Source organism: Haemaphysalis longicornis, unplaced genomic scaffold (assembly GCF_048455015.1).
Source record: "Haemaphysalis longicornis isolate Haplotype H1 unplaced genomic scaffold, Haemaphysalis longicornis Haplotype H1 scaffold_10, whole genome shotgun sequence".
NCBI lineage: Eukaryota > Metazoa > Arthropoda > Arachnida > Ixodida > Ixodidae > Haemaphysalis > Haemaphysalis longicornis.
Genome location: NW_027526204.1, coordinates 96,803,222 through 96,821,467, shown reverse-complemented (window position 1 = coordinate 96,821,467; position 18,246 = coordinate 96,803,222). Strand labels below are relative to the sequence as shown.

The following is an 18,246-nucleotide window of genomic DNA, read 5'->3' as shown; positions in this document are numbered from 1 at the left end:
TTCGGGTAACTAGTAAATATGTACCCACTTATAAGACCGATTTTCTAGTTGTCTTGCGTCTGGCCCAAAGCCTCCTTTGGAGCAGTGGATAGAGAGAGAGACACGTTTTATTGAGCCTTTAACAAAGGCTCCGGAGGGGCTTGGCGACCGGCGTACTGGTGATCAAGATGTGATGGTAGCAACTCTTGCCATTTCTTATCCCACTGTCCGCAGTTGGTACGCTGCATTGCTGCACTCTCAAGTGCTTGTCTCCAAATAAAATTCACCCTCTCTCTCCCTCTCTTTTCACCGTCACAGGGAGCATTTCGAGCTGCTGGATGATGACCTGGAAAGCGCTGACAACCAAAACAGTTTTGTTCGTCCCAATGTGAGTGGTTTCTTCTTTTGTCAGATTATGGTTTGCTCCCAGGTCCACGTAGAGATATGTCTATTTATGTGTATGTACGCTCATATGGGCAATGCATGCACAAAAAACAAAAGCAGCTGATTGAGGAGGTGTACGTGCATACTAATTTTTATTTTGTAAGCAAAGCTTTTAATGTCGTCGTGATGGCGTCTGTGGACACCACAAACCGCATTGGAGGAGAGCCACCCTTCTGTAATGATGATGATGTTGGTGGGTGTAGTGAAGAAGACAACGTTCCTTGTGGTCGGAATTGAACCTGGGTCTCTCGCATTATGAAGCCACTGTCTATCTGATTGTGCCATTATGGCACGGTCGAAGAGAGGTCGAATTTGGAGAGGGGTGCGTGCTCATGCAAAATGCGACAAAGAAACCATGCACCCCTCCGTGTCACGACGACGATGGTTGAACGTGAAGCTTTCTTCATGCGAAATCAAATGGCGAAAGGTCAGAGTCAGAGTCGCTGCAGTCTACAGTCCGAACTGTGTGCGAGTCACAGAGTCACAAAGCTCAATGTCTCAAAGTCCAAACTGCCTGCGAGTCAGTCTAAACTCAGACGGCAACCAAGGATTCCTGCGAAAAAGCTTTGCATTCAACCGTCGTCGTCGTTAGAGGGAGGAGTGAATGATTTTTTATAGGCTGCATGATATGACACTGTATGTCAAGCTTTCTCTTTTCTTTTCTTTTTTTCATTTATATTTTTATGGCACATCAGAAGGCAGGGTCAGGGTTGTGGCTTGTTTCTACATGTTAGTGGTCGAAAAAGAAGTGCTTATGAATGGCTTTTTTTTTTTTTTTTCAGGCGTCGGTTTTTGTGCACATTTTGCAAATATGTACCCTACTATGGCACGCCCAAAATTCTTTCTGCAGTCAATTTGGGTAAAATGTTACGAGTTAAAAAGCTGCTGCGACATTGAGGTGTTTTGCTGCGCCCCCCTGAATGCTCCCCAGAGCATTGGTCTGAATGCCTGTACTTTTGGAAAAGACAAAAAAAGAACAGCAGAGGGCCCAGTTCTGGGCCTTGGCTTTCCTCTAGAAAACCGATGTGAACGAGTGACGATGCCATGTTTCGCCCTACCAGCGTTTCGCGTCGCAACCTGGATTCGACCCGAACGGCAATCCGTTGTTCAGCCTGAATGGCCAGAGGGGTCGGGGTGGCTCCGTGCCCCAACGTCCACTGTCCGCCGACATTTCGCTCAGGATTCCCCCACTCACTCCGTTCACAAGGGACCGGTAAGTCGGCCACTGTCACCCAGAAGATTTGAAAAATGCAGGTTTGGTATTTTTCAAAACTAATAGTATGGGGTGAATAACAATTTTGTCCTAATCATTTTGTTTAACGAGTACTACACTGATTTTCTTGTTGTTGTTGTTGTTGAGATGAACATATCACACGTGCAAAGGCCACGAGTAACCAAACTGCTAATGTCTGTAGATGCTTTCCTGAAAAAGAAAGAATTTGGTAGAGGTATTCTTCAAATAAACCATCTAGTAAGCACTGACAGTGCTCCTACACAAAGTTAGAGTTTTTAAAAAATGAATTGTACGGCAGGGCACGTAGTTACTTGCAGCGAAAAATAACGTCAGTGGCCAGTGGGCACTCACTTGTAGTATTGTTAGATTTAGTACCAGCTGTGGTAGATTTAGTTAAAATGCATTTTTCATTAAGCTAGGTTGCATATTTTTAATGCTGCGCTCACCCTCCCCCAGCACTGCTGCCACCATCTTGATGTGCGGGTCGGAGCACTGCACACGCCACGATTTCTAGGCCAAACCTGACCCGGCCTGGCATGGGCCTGACAAATTTTGAAAATGGGAGCCCGCGTCCGGCCAATCTTTAAAATTTCAGCCCAAGCCCGACCCGAGCCCGACCCGAGCCCGACCCAAGCCCGGCAGAATTCAATAAAATACGCCCGAGCCCGCAAGACTGTTGTTAAATATCATCCCTAGTCCAACAGGCTATAAACATGAACTCAAAAAAGTTTGCTGTTAACCTAAATATCATCCCTAGTCCAACAGGCTATAAATATGAACTCAAAAAAGTTTGCTGTTAACCTAAAAAGCATAAGCACGGAGCAACTATGACTACTTTGGATTTAAATTTACTTTAAACTTGGACCGAACTTTGTGCAACTTAAATATCCTGACTTTAGAAGCTGTATTTTCGGGAGTCGTGGAACTTCATTTGCCACTTCATTTGCCATCCTTTGAAATCGAGGCGCACCGAGGATACCTTAAATTATTCTGAGTAAGTGGTTAATTTTTTTTTTATTGTTGCAATTCTTCAACAGATATAGCACCTTTCGTCGTTCCATTCCTCGCTGAAATTTGAGCCGACGATGCATCCGGTTTCACTACTTCATTTTTGCCTTTCCCTCTAGTTGCGTTGGCAGCATTATTTTATCTGCGTATCTTTTCTTTCTTGCCTTTATTCGTGTTTTTGAAAAAAATTCTTACCCAAAAAAATCACGGGCTCTGCTTCGAAACTTGTTCCTTCGAACTCTGCACACAGTGCAGTGTCCAGGTCACATTTGTTCTGTTCATTTTAGTTCGAACAGCAGAGGGAGAAGACAATCATGTTGTACTCTGTGGTTGGAGTGCCCTCGTTTTCTGGCCCACTCTCTCCCACTATGTCGACGGGGCCCAGACGTTTTTTTTATTGATGTGAAGGTTTTCTAAGTGCAATCGTCTTTTTACCACATCTTTTAACAGTGCCACAGGGACTTTGCACTTTACTTTTTTTGTTTTCACTTAACCTGAAAGATCAACGAGAAAACTTTTTTGTTGTCAACAATTTAGGATTTGCGGCACACGATTTGGTTCAAGCCCAAACCCGGCCTAGGCCCAAGATAATGCGTGCTACCCGGCCAGAGCCTGGCCCGGCATTCGGGTTGGCCCGGAATCCATGCGGTGCACTAGTTTGGGTAGTTCCATTTGCAAATGCAAAAACCACAAATTTAGCTCGCTCTTTTTTCTTCTTTTCTTTTTAGCCTTGAAAACTTTCAGTGATGATTGTTTCCTTGCTCCACTTTTGCTACCTTATTTCTAGTTCCTGCATATTTCCTTTATTAAAAAATGTGGTCATGATGGTAACTAGATTACGTCCTAATGTTAACGGTGGTAACTAAATGGGGGTGAAGCGACCCACAGTGCAAAAAAAAATGCATATTGGATGAAATGTGACCAGATGGTGCTTGAAGTCTTCCCTTCAGTGGGGCTGTACAGACACAGTGCTCTTCAAAACCATTCCCCAAGCATCGACAGGCATGATAGCACTGAAGGGGTAACCTTGCCACACCTGATGTTGTTGAAAATTTTGGGGGTAATAAATGTGTGTGTTCTTACTTTTTGCCATGACAGGGTCCTGAACAAGTTCTCGAAGGGGGCGGCCAGGCTTGAGGTCAGTAGTGCAACCTTTGAGTTTGGGTGACTTATACCCCGGCTACACTAGCTTCCGAATGTCATTTGAACCAAATGTCATTCGACTCAAATGCCAATTTGTGCTGCTACACTAGGTTTTGAAATGCCATTCGGCTCAAACGAGCCAAACTGAGCACTGAGAGAGACATTTGGAATTTCAAATGCCATTTCTAGCACTCTCGCACTCGCATCTTCGATCGGCAATAAAAAATGTAATATTTACGTACGTAAAACAAATGAAATATTTTTGTTTGTGGAACTTTGTTCAGTGTTCATTTACTTAAAATATGAAATCAACATATTTAATTTTCATACTCTCAAAACCACTGGGTCAGTCGAAAAAAAAAAAAAAAAAAAACTACTCAAGACAGTCGTCACATTACAGTCAAAACTGGTGTCTCTTCTAGTTTGATATCATTTTACTGCCTTCGACTGCTCCTAAATTTGATTGTTGTGTTATTGTACGAAAACGGAACGGGGCGACAACAGTGCCACTGCAGCACGGCGAGCAGTTGTGAAAGCTTTCAAATACCATCAAAATTGTAGTGTAGCACGCGGATTCTGAATGTCATTCGAAGCACCCCATTTGAGTCAAATGGCATTTGGTTCAAATGACATTCGGACCCTAGTGTAGCCAGGGTATTAGCTTAGTCGCTTGCGCCAGATAAAAGCATTTCCCCTCCATTGTCCTTTTTATGTCATGAATTTCATGGGAATACCACCAGAACTCGTTAGCTTGGTGATCAAAACCTGAAATTACTACTGATCTGCCTTTGACTTCAAACGTATGGCCCCCCCTCCCTCCTCTTTGATCTTTTTCTTTTAAAGGGGCCACGCAGACTAAACACAAGTTTGGTTCATTCGAAAGATTGCCTCGCTAAAATCATACTGACACCACTTTTAATGCACACTTCGCTCAAATAAACTATGCAATTAGGAAAAAAGAGAATGGCCATGCGACCCAATAGCTCATTTCCCGCAACAGAACCTGTGATGTCATATGTGCCCAGCTGTGAGATTGGTTGAGGCCGGCAGAAGCAGACGGAAAATTAGGGAGGGCTTATAAGCTTGCCAAATGAGCTATTTGCGCTTAAATGTGATGCATATTCTTTTTATAGCAGTAAGAATGGTGCGGTAAGCAATGAAAGTTAACATATAAGTACCGATGCGCACTGCTGTTGGTACTGCGCGCACTATGCTTGTTTTAGCTTCACAGCGGTCTGCCACTTTGGAGTTGTCTTACACAACACTGGCCGGTTGGTGTAAGTGACGTTGTGTTATGGGACGCTGTCTGTCGAGGATACCCCATGTTTCACGAAATGATTAGTTTTTACAGTAACAAAAACAAGCTAGGTGCAGATACGGTCAAAAACAAGGCAATGGTGGGCAATGGACTGCGGCTGCCTACGGTAGCGCCATCTGGGAGGACTGATGGTAAGCAAGGCTGCAGAGCCTAATGACGCACTGGAAGTTCGTTTGAATACCCACCCTCATGACTTCATGGCAGACATCACGAAAACACTCGATATTGTGGGAGAATCACAATTTTAACCTAAATTGATTAAGGGGGGACATCTCAAGTAAAATGACTTTTTGATTTATGGACAAAATTGAATCAAATTAGGAGCATTTATGTAGCTAACCATTCTAACGGAAATACTGAAATCAGATTAAAGATACCTTCTATAATTCTAAGTTAGAAGACTAATTACCTCAAGCTTGCAATAAGCATAATTAACTAATTAGGCAAGAAGTCAACTAGATCTTTAAGTCAGTGTGATCAGGAAGGTCTGTTCTGTGCAAGGAGGCTATTAGATAATTGCATTATATCCTTTAGGAATAAATAAAGAACAAGAAAAGTTTCACCTTCCTTTCAAAATCGGAAAAATTCTCATGTGAAAAAGAAAGTGAATCTTCTGTCTTTATTTTTGGATACCTAAAGGAAATACAGCAATAATCAAATAGCTTTCTTGCACAGAATGGACCTTCCTGGTGATGCTGACATGAAAATCTTGTTGAGTTCTTGCCTAATTAGTTAATTAATCTTGCGATAGCTCTGTGAAGGTAATTAGTCTGGTAACTCAAAAAGTATAGAAGATATTTTCAAACTGATTTGAGTTTTGTTATAAGGTTAGTTAACTACATAAAATCTCCCAATATGGCTAAATTTGGTCCATAATTAACAAAAGTAGTTTTACTTGCCACGTTCCCCCTTAATTTCTTAGTGAATATGGCATCAATTGCTGCCGTACAAGCTCTGGGGGAACTTTCAAACGAATTGTTTTTAATAAAACAAATTTGTATTTTGTCTGCTTGGCCCCATTAAAGAACAGTGAATCTCCTGGCTACATTTCGCCTACTCTAAAATTGGCTAAGACGGTTCATAGTGCAGTTCTACGTCTTTGCTAGGTTAAAAACTGCGGTAAACCAGACGTGCTACCAAGGCAATACAGCGAAAAACGGGTCATAATTAATTGCAATATTGGCCGCTATTTGTCCAACATAGTGTTCAAACGTGCACGTAACAAACTTTTATTTTGATTTTGCCGTACATGGGATAATACAGTGTTTCGTCTCTTATTTTCCCCCATTCGTCCGACAATTTTTTCACTGCCACATGACTATTGCCAGCTTGGGATTCATCTTCGAGAGCGATCGACTTTGGATTTTGGTTTGTTTCAGCCTTTAACGGTGCCTCCGACAACTCAGGCGTCGAGGACAGTTCAGTCGCAAGCGCCCCATTCACAGCCGCAAAGCACGGCGCCAACTCATGTCGCACCGACGGCGGAAGACTGGGAGTACGCCATCCACGCAGAAAAGAGGAAACACTTCACGTGGGAAAGCGTGGGGTGGTGAGTTGAGTTGCTACCGTTTTCTTCTCCGTACCTTAAGCTTCCATTCCTGGAATGGCAACTGAGAAAATCAGTCATCGTCGCGTTGGGCTAGTTCTGCATACGAGGATGTTAAACGGTCAGCCAACCAATTCTTGTGGTTTGTATGCTGTCTGTAACAAACGAAAGGGCATCACTTAAAGCACCTTGAACCAAAACTGTTTCTCTGATGGGGCCCCTAGTACGTCTCAGAGCAGAATTTTCACATCTACCAGCCTTTTGTGTGCTGCCTAAATGAATTTTGGCAATCATCACAGGGAGCCGCACAGTAATATACATTTAACTGTACCAAGGGTGAAAGCAGGTAGTTAAAAAACTTTTCCCCAGATAAAACAATAATAATATGCAGTCTTTCTTATTAATGCGTTTGTTGGACCCCACATTGAAAGCAATGGAGTTGTTTATATGGTAGTGTCACATTCAGATGCTACACGGCGCCGCCTAGGAAATTTCAGAAAGCTTGGGCACCAAATTAAAGTTATTTCCACCAATTTATTTAGAAATTACTTCTGGTCACCCACTACGTCAAACGCTGGCTTTCGTATGAGCTAGAGGGCATGCATTCCGCAAAAATCGGCTGTCTGTTTTTTCAAGGCGGAAATGCCTTGTGGCACTGTGAAGATGGAGGAAGCTGGGGTTGTCGTGTCCTCTAGTAGCCATTCTGCCCACCATACTTGCCGTACTCACCAATTTCTCCCCAGAGGGCACTCTTTGCAGTGTTACAATGCGAGGGTATCCATCCAAATCTACATGCAGGAAATATTCGGCTTCCCGAAGCCCTAGGATTTAAGGGTAGCACAGAGGAAGTTAACTTCAAGGCTGTCGAGGCGACGAAAAGAAGTTTAGAATGCTGGTGGACGAAAAGCAGAGAGGGGAATGTTGCCAAGGACAGCTACCACCTGTAACAGGAAAAGAAAAGGTATTTTGTGCCTAATAAGCTTTTTGTGCCTGCCCTAAGCAGCGCTAGTATTAAACCAAGAGTATAAAACATGGGTATATTAGTCCTTTTTGGTTAGATGACATGTCATCACCCCGCTAGAAAGGGGAAACTATATCAATCATCATCACCATCATCAGGCAAGAAGCTTAGGCGTTGCACTCGCTGAATCGTTTGATCGGGTCATTGGACTGTTCATTCCACCACTCGTGCGTTATCACACACCAATTCAGCACTCGTTCTTCCTAAAATCTGTTTTCAAATGCAGACCTTTATACCAAATAGGGCATGAAAAGTCATTACGTAGAGATTTTTGCAAACCAAGACTCCATGAGATCGAGGTCAAAAATATGCGGCATGCATGCACTTGAAGGTGGAAAGATTTGTTTATTTCGTTACAATGGGGTTTTGGTACATAGAAGTTTGCTACATTGGGGGTTGACTAGATCAAGCAAAAATCCCTTTTTTAATTGAAGCGACGCTTTACAGTTGTTTGGTCCAGAAATAAGGGATGCCAACAAAAGAAAAGTCTTGGTGAACATAACTATATATCCGGGCAAGATTCAGGCCCCTTCATCCAAATAAAATGACGCCCTGTTGTTTATAACTGATGCTGTAGTCCTTACAAACGTCCCGTATCGGGTTTTAAACATTTCCACACCCCTCTGTCACTTCTTTTCTCGTTCCATTTAAACTCAACTATCAGGATGCATTCAATACGAACAATGGAGCGCATGTCTTTCAGCACTTGCTGCACATCCCTGCAACAGGCCACCTGTGCGCAGTAGAAATTCAAGGTAACGAGAGCTCATGTCCAACCTTGGTATGGAAAGACAGTCGTTTGGCATGTTAAAGTTCTGACTTGGACAACTGCTACATTTGGTGCCCATTCATGCTGCCATTGTAATCTTAACCTTGTCGCTGCGTAGGTTGAAAACTGCACGCCTTTATATTCTTTCAATTTCCAACTTCATGCCGAGAGTCCGACCAAAACGAAGCATCCTGGAACGTTCGCATGTTTGCCTGTGCAAGCGACAGTGTTGGTTTCTTGTCTTGGCAGTGAAGTTAGACAACAGATGCTGCGGTGGGCCAAATTGAAATTCTCACACACGGAGTGGTGCTTGCTCCATACCAAGGTTAGACACAACTCTTGTAACATCGGCCAGATTGGGGGGAAATCCCCAAGGTGGAGTAAGATTCTGCGAAGAAAAGTTTGATATCCACCTCAATGCAGCCAAACGGCTACAAAGGAAAGCTGTACAGCTTCCTTAGAAACTTCGCAGCTGAAGAAAAATTCATCCTTATCCAGGATTCGAACCCGTCGTTTGTACCGCGAGAGCGAATCGATCAACAATTCGAAGTAATGGACAGGTGTTAATCGACCAGATTTAGAGGAAGTCCCCAAGGTAGAGTAAGTTTCGGTGAAGGAAGTGAGTTGTTGATCAATTCGCTCTCGCGCTACAAACAGCTCGCCTCCTGGTTAGCTCAGTTGGAAGAGCGACTGCCCCGGTTAGGGCGGTGGTCACGGGTTTGAATCCTGGACCAGGATGAATTTTTCTTCAGCTGCGAAGTTTCTGAGGAAGCTGTACAGCTTTCCTTTGTAGCCATTTGGCTGCATTGAGGTGGATGTCAAATTTTCCTTTGCAGACTCTTGTAACATTGTCCTGTTGTGCACACACGGCCCGTCACCAGGATGCACCGTAAGCCGTGCACTCCATTGTTCGTATTTCAGTGCATCTCTGCTCTATTTTTATGTTTCCGTATTGTTGCTTTGGGTTGGCGTGCAGCATATCAAGCTCAAAGGAAAAGCCATTTCTGACAGAAGCCAGTACGGATGCTGCCGAGGCAGTGATCCAGTACCAGCTCACGAGCCTGGCGTCCCTGACCGACAGCGAGGTGGTGGGCTCTGCATTCGTTGAAGAGAGAGACCTGGTTCGCAAGACTTTGCTGCTGCTCACCGGCGTGCCATCGGACTGTTTTCCCTACGACGAGGCAAGTGGCACCGTGTCGTTTGACCCTTTGACTCTTTTTCTTTTTTACTTTTAAAGCACTGATGTCGAGGAAGGTCTAATAAACAAGCGCAGTTTGTGTTTAGCAACTTTTTGGGGAGTTTTGCTAAGGTAGTTTTTTGGGAGCTTTTGGGGGAGAGTTTTGGGGGAGTTTACTAAGGTAGTTTTGGGGAGTTTTTCTAAGGTAGTGGGACTGATTGATGGGTGATGGTGCCACAACTGGTGAAAATGGACTTGTTGAAGTAAAAAGCGGTTTCCTCAAACCTCCATCTCTCCCTTTTTTTTTGCATTGATACCCGTGCTCTGCTGGTGTTTCGAACACATCCTGAATGGGCATCACCATCAGACTTTAATGATAAACTTTGTATGCGTTCGGAATCCGCCACGCTCCACTACAATATTGTTAGCAGTTGGAAGGTTAATCATTCACTCACTATGGCGCTGCTGCCGAAAAGTTGTGTTTTCACACCACAGGGCAGCGTTTTAGATCAGAGGTGCACTGTAGCCCACTTATAGCGAACCCGCTTTTAACAAAATCCTGGAAAAAAAAGTTTGCATGCGAATCTGAGCACCCGTTTCTCTAAGCAGCCATAGCAAGGTGGATTTCCGACGTGTGGAAGCGGGTCCAAGTCGATGTTGTGGCCAAGTCATTTAGGAAGTGTTCAATGACAAGCCACTTTGACAGAACTGAAGAAGACCTGCTGTGGGATGCTGAGAGGGGCAGCTGTAGTAATGCGGTGTACTCGAGTGGTAGTGAGAGGGATTGAGTATCACATGTAAGCGGCTCACTCACTTTCTGTGCCTCTTGATCTTTTGAATGTCGGCCAAATAAAGCATTATTCCTTGCGTCCGTTTTGTCCAGGTACTGCCGCAAGAAAAGGTGGGAGGGGGGTGTTAATTTAGGTTTTTAGAGTCTAAGCACCCGCCCCCCTCACCTTAGGTGCCGCGACCGTGGAAAAAGGGGGTGCTTAGAATTAATATTAATTCATTGATTAATTTATTCATTAAATATTAATTCATTATTAATTAATTAATTTATTATTCTAATACGTAACACGCAAACCTCGCCAAAATGACTTGAGCCTCAAAAAGAGACAGGAGAATGCCTTTACAGCTAAACCTGGATGTAAGGAACCTCTATGTAACGAATTCCTGGATTTAACGAAGTTTTTCGATTCCCCATTTCGACCTTCATTGAAGCCCATGTGTTTGCGGTCTCTACGTAACGAAGGAGTTGCGACGGTTAACCTGGATGCAACGAATTTGTTACGCTGATGAGTCAAGGTTTCTTGCCCCTTTTTCTGAGAAATCGGCTGGCGAAATGCACTAATTTAGGGAATTTCGTCCGCACCGCAACCTCTCGGGCATTTCCACGTGTGAGTGCGGGGTCGGTTAGGTGCTAGGCCTGCCTGTCGGCGTGTAGTCGCGTGTGTCCCCTGATAGCTGTGGCGTGGGTTCGTGGATGATTTCTGCTGCCTGAATACGAAAAGATTTGTCTTTTCAAGACCAGCTCGCAATTTTAAATGCCGTCTCCACTGGCGAGAAAGAAGAACGTCACGGCCCGGTACAGTGTCCCAGCTAGCATCCCTTCAACAATTTTGACTGCAGAAAAGAGCATGAAGTTCGCCAAAAGGCACCCTTTCAGCATAAGTTTGGTTCTTGAAACGCGTTAAGGCACCGAAAAGCATCAAAAAGCAGAAGTGATACTTAGTTACGTTTGTGAATTCATCCCCTTGTTTTGTCAATCTCCTTGCATGGGTGCGCAGCAAACAAAGGGCTTCGCTGCATTTTCTTGCATGGCCATTGGCCATCGAGGTGTTGTTAGTCTGTTAGTTACCCCTTTATAAATGCCCCTGATTACTAAACAGATTTGCTTAACCCCCTGTTTTTTTAGCATGTTAAAAACTTGTGACTATCACAACGCATGGGCTAATAGTATTGACTGCAAAAGGCGTGTGATTTCTGGCGCTTTGCAGCTGAAGTTGCAGTATCGCCGTTTCTCAATTGTCTTTGTCGGCCAATTTTCAGAATTCATTCTGCCATGGGGGGGAGAGTGTAGTTTGGACTTTCTCTCTCTCTCTCTCACACATAGTGCTTACCCTTCCTGGTTTAAAAAAGCCTGTGAAAATCTTTTCAGGTGGAACGCAAGTTTAGCATCAAGGCTGGAACACGACTGAAGGGCTGTTCGTCCAAGGCACTCGCCACATCTCTGTCGGGTTTCATCCAGTGTGGGGAGGACGTCCGCTTCTTGGAAGACCTTGTCTCCCCCTCAACGCACATCATGCCCAGCAGTGAGTCCCTTCGGCGGGGCTGCACAATTCAATCTTGGAGGGAGAGTGGTAGTGCAGTAAAACTTGGTTGCATTAGACACTTAAGGGATCCCCAAAATGTGTCACTTGTCACTTGTAACCAAGGCCTCTTGTAACCAAAAAAATTTTAAAAACAAAAAAAAGTCAGGCTAGATTACTTTGTATTCACCAGCATCAAAGTGTGTTTGAACATGTCTGCGCGAAATTGCGCAGGATGTCCTGAAGAAGTCATTCATGCCAGTTTTAGTGTGTTCAGAGTGTATTAGCTTTTAGCTTCCATCTTAAATTTGGAGGTAAATCACTTCAATTTTCAAGCCTTGCTGTTGCTCCCAACATTGTTAAAGTGCTCTTAAATGTTCGTCAGCACCAACTGCCAACAACGTCTGCCCTGCAATGTCCCTGCTGTTGTCGTCCAGCTCTGGTTCATCGTGTAGGCACCATTTACTTGTGCAAGAATGACATAATCGCTAAGCTCTTCGAACCACATAAGGGTCCACATCTGTAGGGACAGACTCTTCACAAGATTCTCGAACTTCGGCAGTCTCCTGAATGCCAGTTACAGCTTCATCTTCAAAGCATTTTTCTGCATGGTCTGCCATATAATGCTCCTCAATCACCGTGTCTTTTCTTAATAGTGAAGAACGTACCGTATTTTCGCGCGTATGACCTGCCCGTGCATATAATTCGCACCCCCACTTTCAACCCACCGGATAAGAAAAAAAAAATCCTCGTGTATTGCCCGCACATTTGATATAGGAAAGGCTGCACCAAAGCTACTGCTCAAGCAACACATCACACACTGCGTAGACAGAAAAAGCGTATATTTAGCAAGTAGAATATACTGACTGCAAGGCGAAAGTCACAGTTCACTAATAAAATTCAGTTGTTAGAGCGCGCTCGTCCTTGTCTCTTTTGCGCAATCGCTGCCATGGAAGGCTTAGTCTGTGTTACTGCGTATGAGTTTAAACGGCACAACACGTATTGCCGTGAAGCTGCACTAAAGGAAAAACTCCGCGTATTATCCGCACCCCTACTTGGCTACTGAAATTTTTGCATTTTTGGTATGGGTTATACACGCAAAACTGCGGCGCTTGGGAACCTAAAAAAGTTGTTCTTAGTAACAGAGTGTCTCTTGTAACCATGTCTCTTGAATGCGATGTTGCTAACGTGGTGAACATAGGAAAACTAACCAAACTATATTCGATTGTCTCTTACAACCAAGTGTCTCTTGTAACAGTGTCTTTGTAATGAGGTTTCACTGCATTCCATTTCACTGACCAAAAGTCCTTTTCCATGTAAAGGGTGCAAACTTTATTAGGAAAGGAGTTGGAGGAGGGCATGAGCAACTTGGCTTTTGTCTCGTTTCTTCCAGCCCTGACGTGGCAGGCCTTTGTCGGTGGGCTGAGGCGCTACCTGCACTTCTTTTATGGCAACGTAATCCGCCTGGGAAATTCTGCCAACACGCTGACTGTTCTTCAGTTGGTGCACGCCGCAACTCATCTGATGGAACACATCAGGCAAGCACTGTTCCCTCTCTCTCTCTTTTTTTGTGATATGCACCAAATTGAAACAGTAACGAAAGAAAAAATGAAGGAAGCTCCCACTCACATGCAAGACTTGAAGGTAGCGAAACTGTACGCAACCTTCATGACCATCACGAAGGTTTCAGTCCACGATTGCAACCGATTTCTTCTTCTTCGCTGCCGCAACGACCTTTATTGCATCGTTGTTGCTACAAGTGTGAACTCCTTTCATTGTTTTTGAGGTATTAATCATTGGAGGTCACCTTAGAGGGGCGTACACTATGACATGTATTTCTTGTGCCGAGCAAGTATTGCCACAGTAATAATGAATGCTAGAGGCGTTTTGTGTGATTTCTTTTTTCTTTTTTTTGCCGTTCTTGGCCAATTTCTCTAAATGGGTATGCTTGGCTTGACAAATGTGGGCCAGGGACAGTGGGCGGTCATCGTGAGGCACGCACGCACGAGCGCTAGGCATTTTCTTGGTTTTGTTAACTGCCATACGGCCACTGCAACGCCTGCGCTCACATGTGCGTGCTCACGTGCACGCGCTCAGCAATTTCTGGGCATTTTTAACTGCGGACATGAAAAATACAATTTGCTAAATAGCTTCGCTGGTAAAAATAACTTTGGTTTGAACCCCCGCTTTTGCTACAACAGAGCTAGGAGCTAGAACTAGGGGCCCCACCACGATCACGCAGCCATGTTTCTGGCAGTACCTTTGGTTGGCGGTCACCAACCACACAAACAAAGTTCTGTTACATCCTAGAGACGTTGCCCAAAAGTGGCCTGGGAGTCGCTACTGCTTGGTGTGTTTTCTTTAATATCTTCCTTATTTGTTCAACGTTTGCAATGAAATTTGGATCATTCTAATTGGGACAAGGCAGTCTTTTTAATGATCCACAGTTGTATTTGGACTTTGTGGCCCCCTCGAGGTGTTTTGTGGATATGTCATTGTCTTGCAGCGTCGCATATAGCCAAACTGTCGTTGGTGACCTCTTTTGCCTGTGCAGGGGTGTAGCCAACTTTTGCCAAAGCCTGGTACGGAGCACCGCGGAAGGACTGCAGGTGCGTTGGGCGGCAAAGAAATCATTGCACAATATTTACTAACACAATCCTCAGAATCTTTGAACGTTAGCCAAGTTAGGATTTTTGGGTTGTAGTGTTGGGGGAAATGGGTTGGATACACTTGGAAGGTTGGATACACTTGGAAGGTTGGATACACTTTTAGTGAAAGTTTCGACGTACTTTTGATGCCTAATAGGTCAAAGCGTTTCATGCACAAGCTTATCTAAAGCAGGGATTTTCAGGCATGAACGTTGTCAGGAACAAAATATGAGCTTGTGTAACGAATGCGAAATTAATGCCTAGGGCAGACTGAGATGCGACATACCGTATTTGTTTGATTATAAGGCGAGGGTGCAGTTCGGAGAGTAAAAAAAATTGCCATATATATAGCGAATCAGAATAGGAAATGAGGGGCTCGTTGAAATAAGACAGAAAATAATAGTTGGCAGTCAAGAAAACCTCGGAAAGCAAAGGGGAGGATGTGGTAGGTCACTGAAACAGACAAGGAATTTGGAAAGAAAGAAGGAAAGTGGAGAAAAAATGCCCACTGGGTGGGATCCGAACCCACGACCTCCAGAATAGGTCTGGTGCGATCGCACCAGACCGGTATTTTGGAGGTCATGGAGTGTAAGGAAAAGGGGCGATGATGCAAGGAGCTGAGAAGCAGGTGTGGGGAGTTTGTGCCTCAAGAAAAAAATGAAGGAAGCTCACACTAACGCATAAAACTTGAAGGTAGCGAAGCTGTACGCAGCAGTAGCGTGTTTCCTCTTATTCGCCTCACGGCATTGTTTAAGCCTCACCACTGTATGAGCGACTGCAGCTGGATGTCTGTCTTCCTCTGGATGGATGTCTGTGTGTTTGTGCGCCGCACGTGACCTCCTGGCCTTCCTTGATGGCGTGCGCTTATTCTGTCGGGGTGGCCTCCTCGCCTTCTTTTGCCAGGTGGAGGCACGGGTCCCGTGCACGTCCCCGTTCCCTCCTCATCTCGCCCCAACATAGGGCCACTGCTTCGTGCCAGGCGTTTGCGGGAGGGGGTGTGGTTTGACCTCTAGCTCTCAAGGACAAAACTGGTCACCCCGCGAACACTGCCCGAGGTAGCGTAGTGTAGCTTGCGGTACAAAAAAAAAAAAAGAAAAAGAACGCTTCACATGGTCAGAATCGAACCTGGGTTTCTCACGTTACAAAACCGGCATCCATTCGATTGCGCTAATCGCATTCAGGGCACTCAGCATTTCCTTCGGGTTCGTAGCGCCGGCACTCGCTTCGGACTTTGTCAGTTTTTATTTTGAACTTTTAGAGGGTGGATTGTAGACTTTGACTTACTCATTTTACACAAAGAAAGCTTTGCTTTTTAACCGTCTTTGTCTTAAGAAAAAGGCAGGCCTAAGAAAAGCCAAGTTAAAGCTAGAGGGGGCCACCAGCTCCGCTGTTTACTCAGTCTTCGCATCTCAGTTGCAAAGGTGGCTGAATTTTTTTTTTTGGTTTGTTTGTTTCTGTTTCGTCTTCAGAGCATGCAACTTCTGTGCCATCTCCGTCGACACGTTGAAAGCTGCTGGGGACAGGAGCAGTCCTTTGTCATGGCGTCGCTGCTTCAAGAAGCCAGCAAGCCGTACCTGAGGTACGTATGTCACTGTTCGAACGTAACGAAGTCATTGTCGTGATACACGGGCACTTGAATAATCTTTAATTGGGTGCAGCAGAATGTCGATAATACAGTCACTTCCAGTACGGCTTTCAGGATGATATGAATTCGACAGAGGTTTCTCATTGAAGCGCATTGTGTTTGTTGGGTTGACTTTAAGGTTTTCGGAATGCATTTTGACACTGAAACAGTTGATACCACAATAAAACCTCATTATAAGAAATACTCAGGGGACCCGGGAAAGTTGTCTCTTGTAACCGAGGTCTCTTGTATGCGAAGTTGCTAACATGGCGATCTTTGGAAAAATCAACCAAATCGTTTTCATTCAAACGTCTCTTATAACCAGTTGTCTCTTGTAACAGTGTCGCTTGTAATGAGGTTTTACTGTAATCTGATGGGGCTTCAGTGGCAGTAAGGTGGTCTGAAAAAATTGCTTCGACACATGTTCTAGTTCTGGGGCCTCAAAATAAATTGCACTGCGTTTGATGGCTAAGGTAACTCTATGATGTCATTCGTCACCGTGGGCAATTATCCATCAATGTTTCAAAAAACGAATAATGTGACGTCACGACGTCCGTAGCATGACCGATGACCTGATTCGGAGCCTAATTTTTGCTAAACTATGTGGGTAGGAAAGTTGTTCTTCGAATATTCCCGATATAAAACTAGCGAATGTAGTACGATATCGCAGCGCCTTTGGTACTATATGAAAGCGGCAAGCGCAAGGCGGTACAAAGCAGCCACTGTTTTATGGCATGGGCACTTTGCAGCGTAAAACCGCAGAATGGCGCACAATGTAGTAACCATAGCCTACAACAGCGGTGCTGCACAAAATTGTGAAGAGAGCCCCAAAGCACCACTGGTGGTGCACTAGTGCATTTTTCTGATGCACCTAGTGCCATAGCAGTGCACTTTCAAGCCCCTGGTGCATTGTCTTTCGCTCTATTCCGCTTGTTGCAGGTTTCTGAAGGAATGGCTCTACGACGGGCGTTACAATGACCCCTATGGCGAGTTCCCTATGCGGCTGAATGAGAGGGAGGTGCAGATGCGTGGTAAGTGACGACGTGTGTGGTTGCGCATTATGGTAGATGAAACTGGCTCAGAGGGGCAGTTGTGATGTCACTTTACATTACCCATTACATTTTTTTTATAACTTGACGTTTGTTGTCATGCCGGACTTGTATTCAGCTCGCTGAGTGGTTTGAAGTGGGATTTTAGAGGGTCTTGTGGTATGAGCATTAGTTGTGAGTAGGGGCGTGCAAATACCGAATACTTTCAAATCGAATTTCGAATTTAATTGGGAAAAAAAGGCGAATATCGAATCGAATATCAAATATCAATTTTTTTACAGGCCTTGATTTTTCATAGGTTTTCACGCAAGAACTGAAGCTAGTTTGCATGTTCAGGAGTCATGACATTCTTTTTCAACCCAGAGAACACGCTTTTTCAACTCTCATTCGCAGCAGTCCAGTCACCAAACCACTGCAGTTAAACATGGACGTAACGAAGTTGATAAAAATTTGCAATTTTTTGTTACATGCAAGAGGCGAGATGGCGTTGAGTGGCTAGCGATGATGGGAAAGTCACATCCTCGAATCTAAGCCGACCCCCGACTTTCATAAACGACTTTTTAAAAAAAAGTATCGGCCTAGAGTCGAGTAAATATGGTAGTTGCTGTGCTGCAATCATAGGCAATGACTAGACGGCGCCTTGTAACTTCGAAGCGAGCACTTTCACCACAATCACAGAGCACAGTAAATCACTTCTTCGGAAGCACATGGGGAGCGTGAAGCGTGAACGATACTTTGTGGAAGGAAAGCTCGCACTACAGTCGCCATGTACCAGCCTACGCTAGCCCCTGAAGTCTAAAAAGCAGCAACAAAGAAATCATACACCAACTGCATTAACAAAAGCCAGAACCACCTTTGATTTTAAATTAACGAAAACACTGTCACAAACACAACAAAAGCAATGCCACTTGCGTTACCAGAAGCTGCCCTGACATGTAAACATCTGGTCGCCAAAGTTGAAATGGCGGCAAGGAAAG

At 44.5% G+C, this 18,246-nt stretch overlaps 1 protein-coding gene across 2 annotated transcripts in view; it reads left to right on the top strand.

The window, feature by feature from the left end:
- Grip163 (gamma-tubulin complex component 6) overlaps positions 1 to 18,246 on the top strand; it is a 98,302-nt gene that overhangs the window by 17,045 nt on the left and 63,011 nt on the right. For both annotated transcript variants that reach the window (XM_077690091.1, XM_077690092.1), the window contains exons 5-14: positions 298 to 367; positions 1,485 to 1,636; positions 3,764 to 3,803; positions 6,506 to 6,675; positions 9,439 to 9,643; positions 11,798 to 11,951; positions 13,342 to 13,486; positions 14,503 to 14,557; positions 16,066 to 16,175; positions 17,160 to 17,251. In XM_077690091.1, coding sequence (XP_077546217.1) covers positions 298 to 367; positions 1,485 to 1,636; positions 3,764 to 3,803; positions 6,506 to 6,675; positions 9,439 to 9,643; positions 11,798 to 11,951; positions 13,342 to 13,486; positions 14,503 to 14,557; positions 16,066 to 16,175; positions 17,160 to 17,251 — 1,193 coding nt within the window. The remainder of the gene's footprint in view (positions 1 to 297; positions 368 to 1,484; positions 1,637 to 3,763; positions 3,804 to 6,505; positions 6,676 to 9,438; positions 9,644 to 11,797; positions 11,952 to 13,341; positions 13,487 to 14,502; positions 14,558 to 16,065; positions 16,176 to 17,159; positions 17,252 to 18,246) is intronic.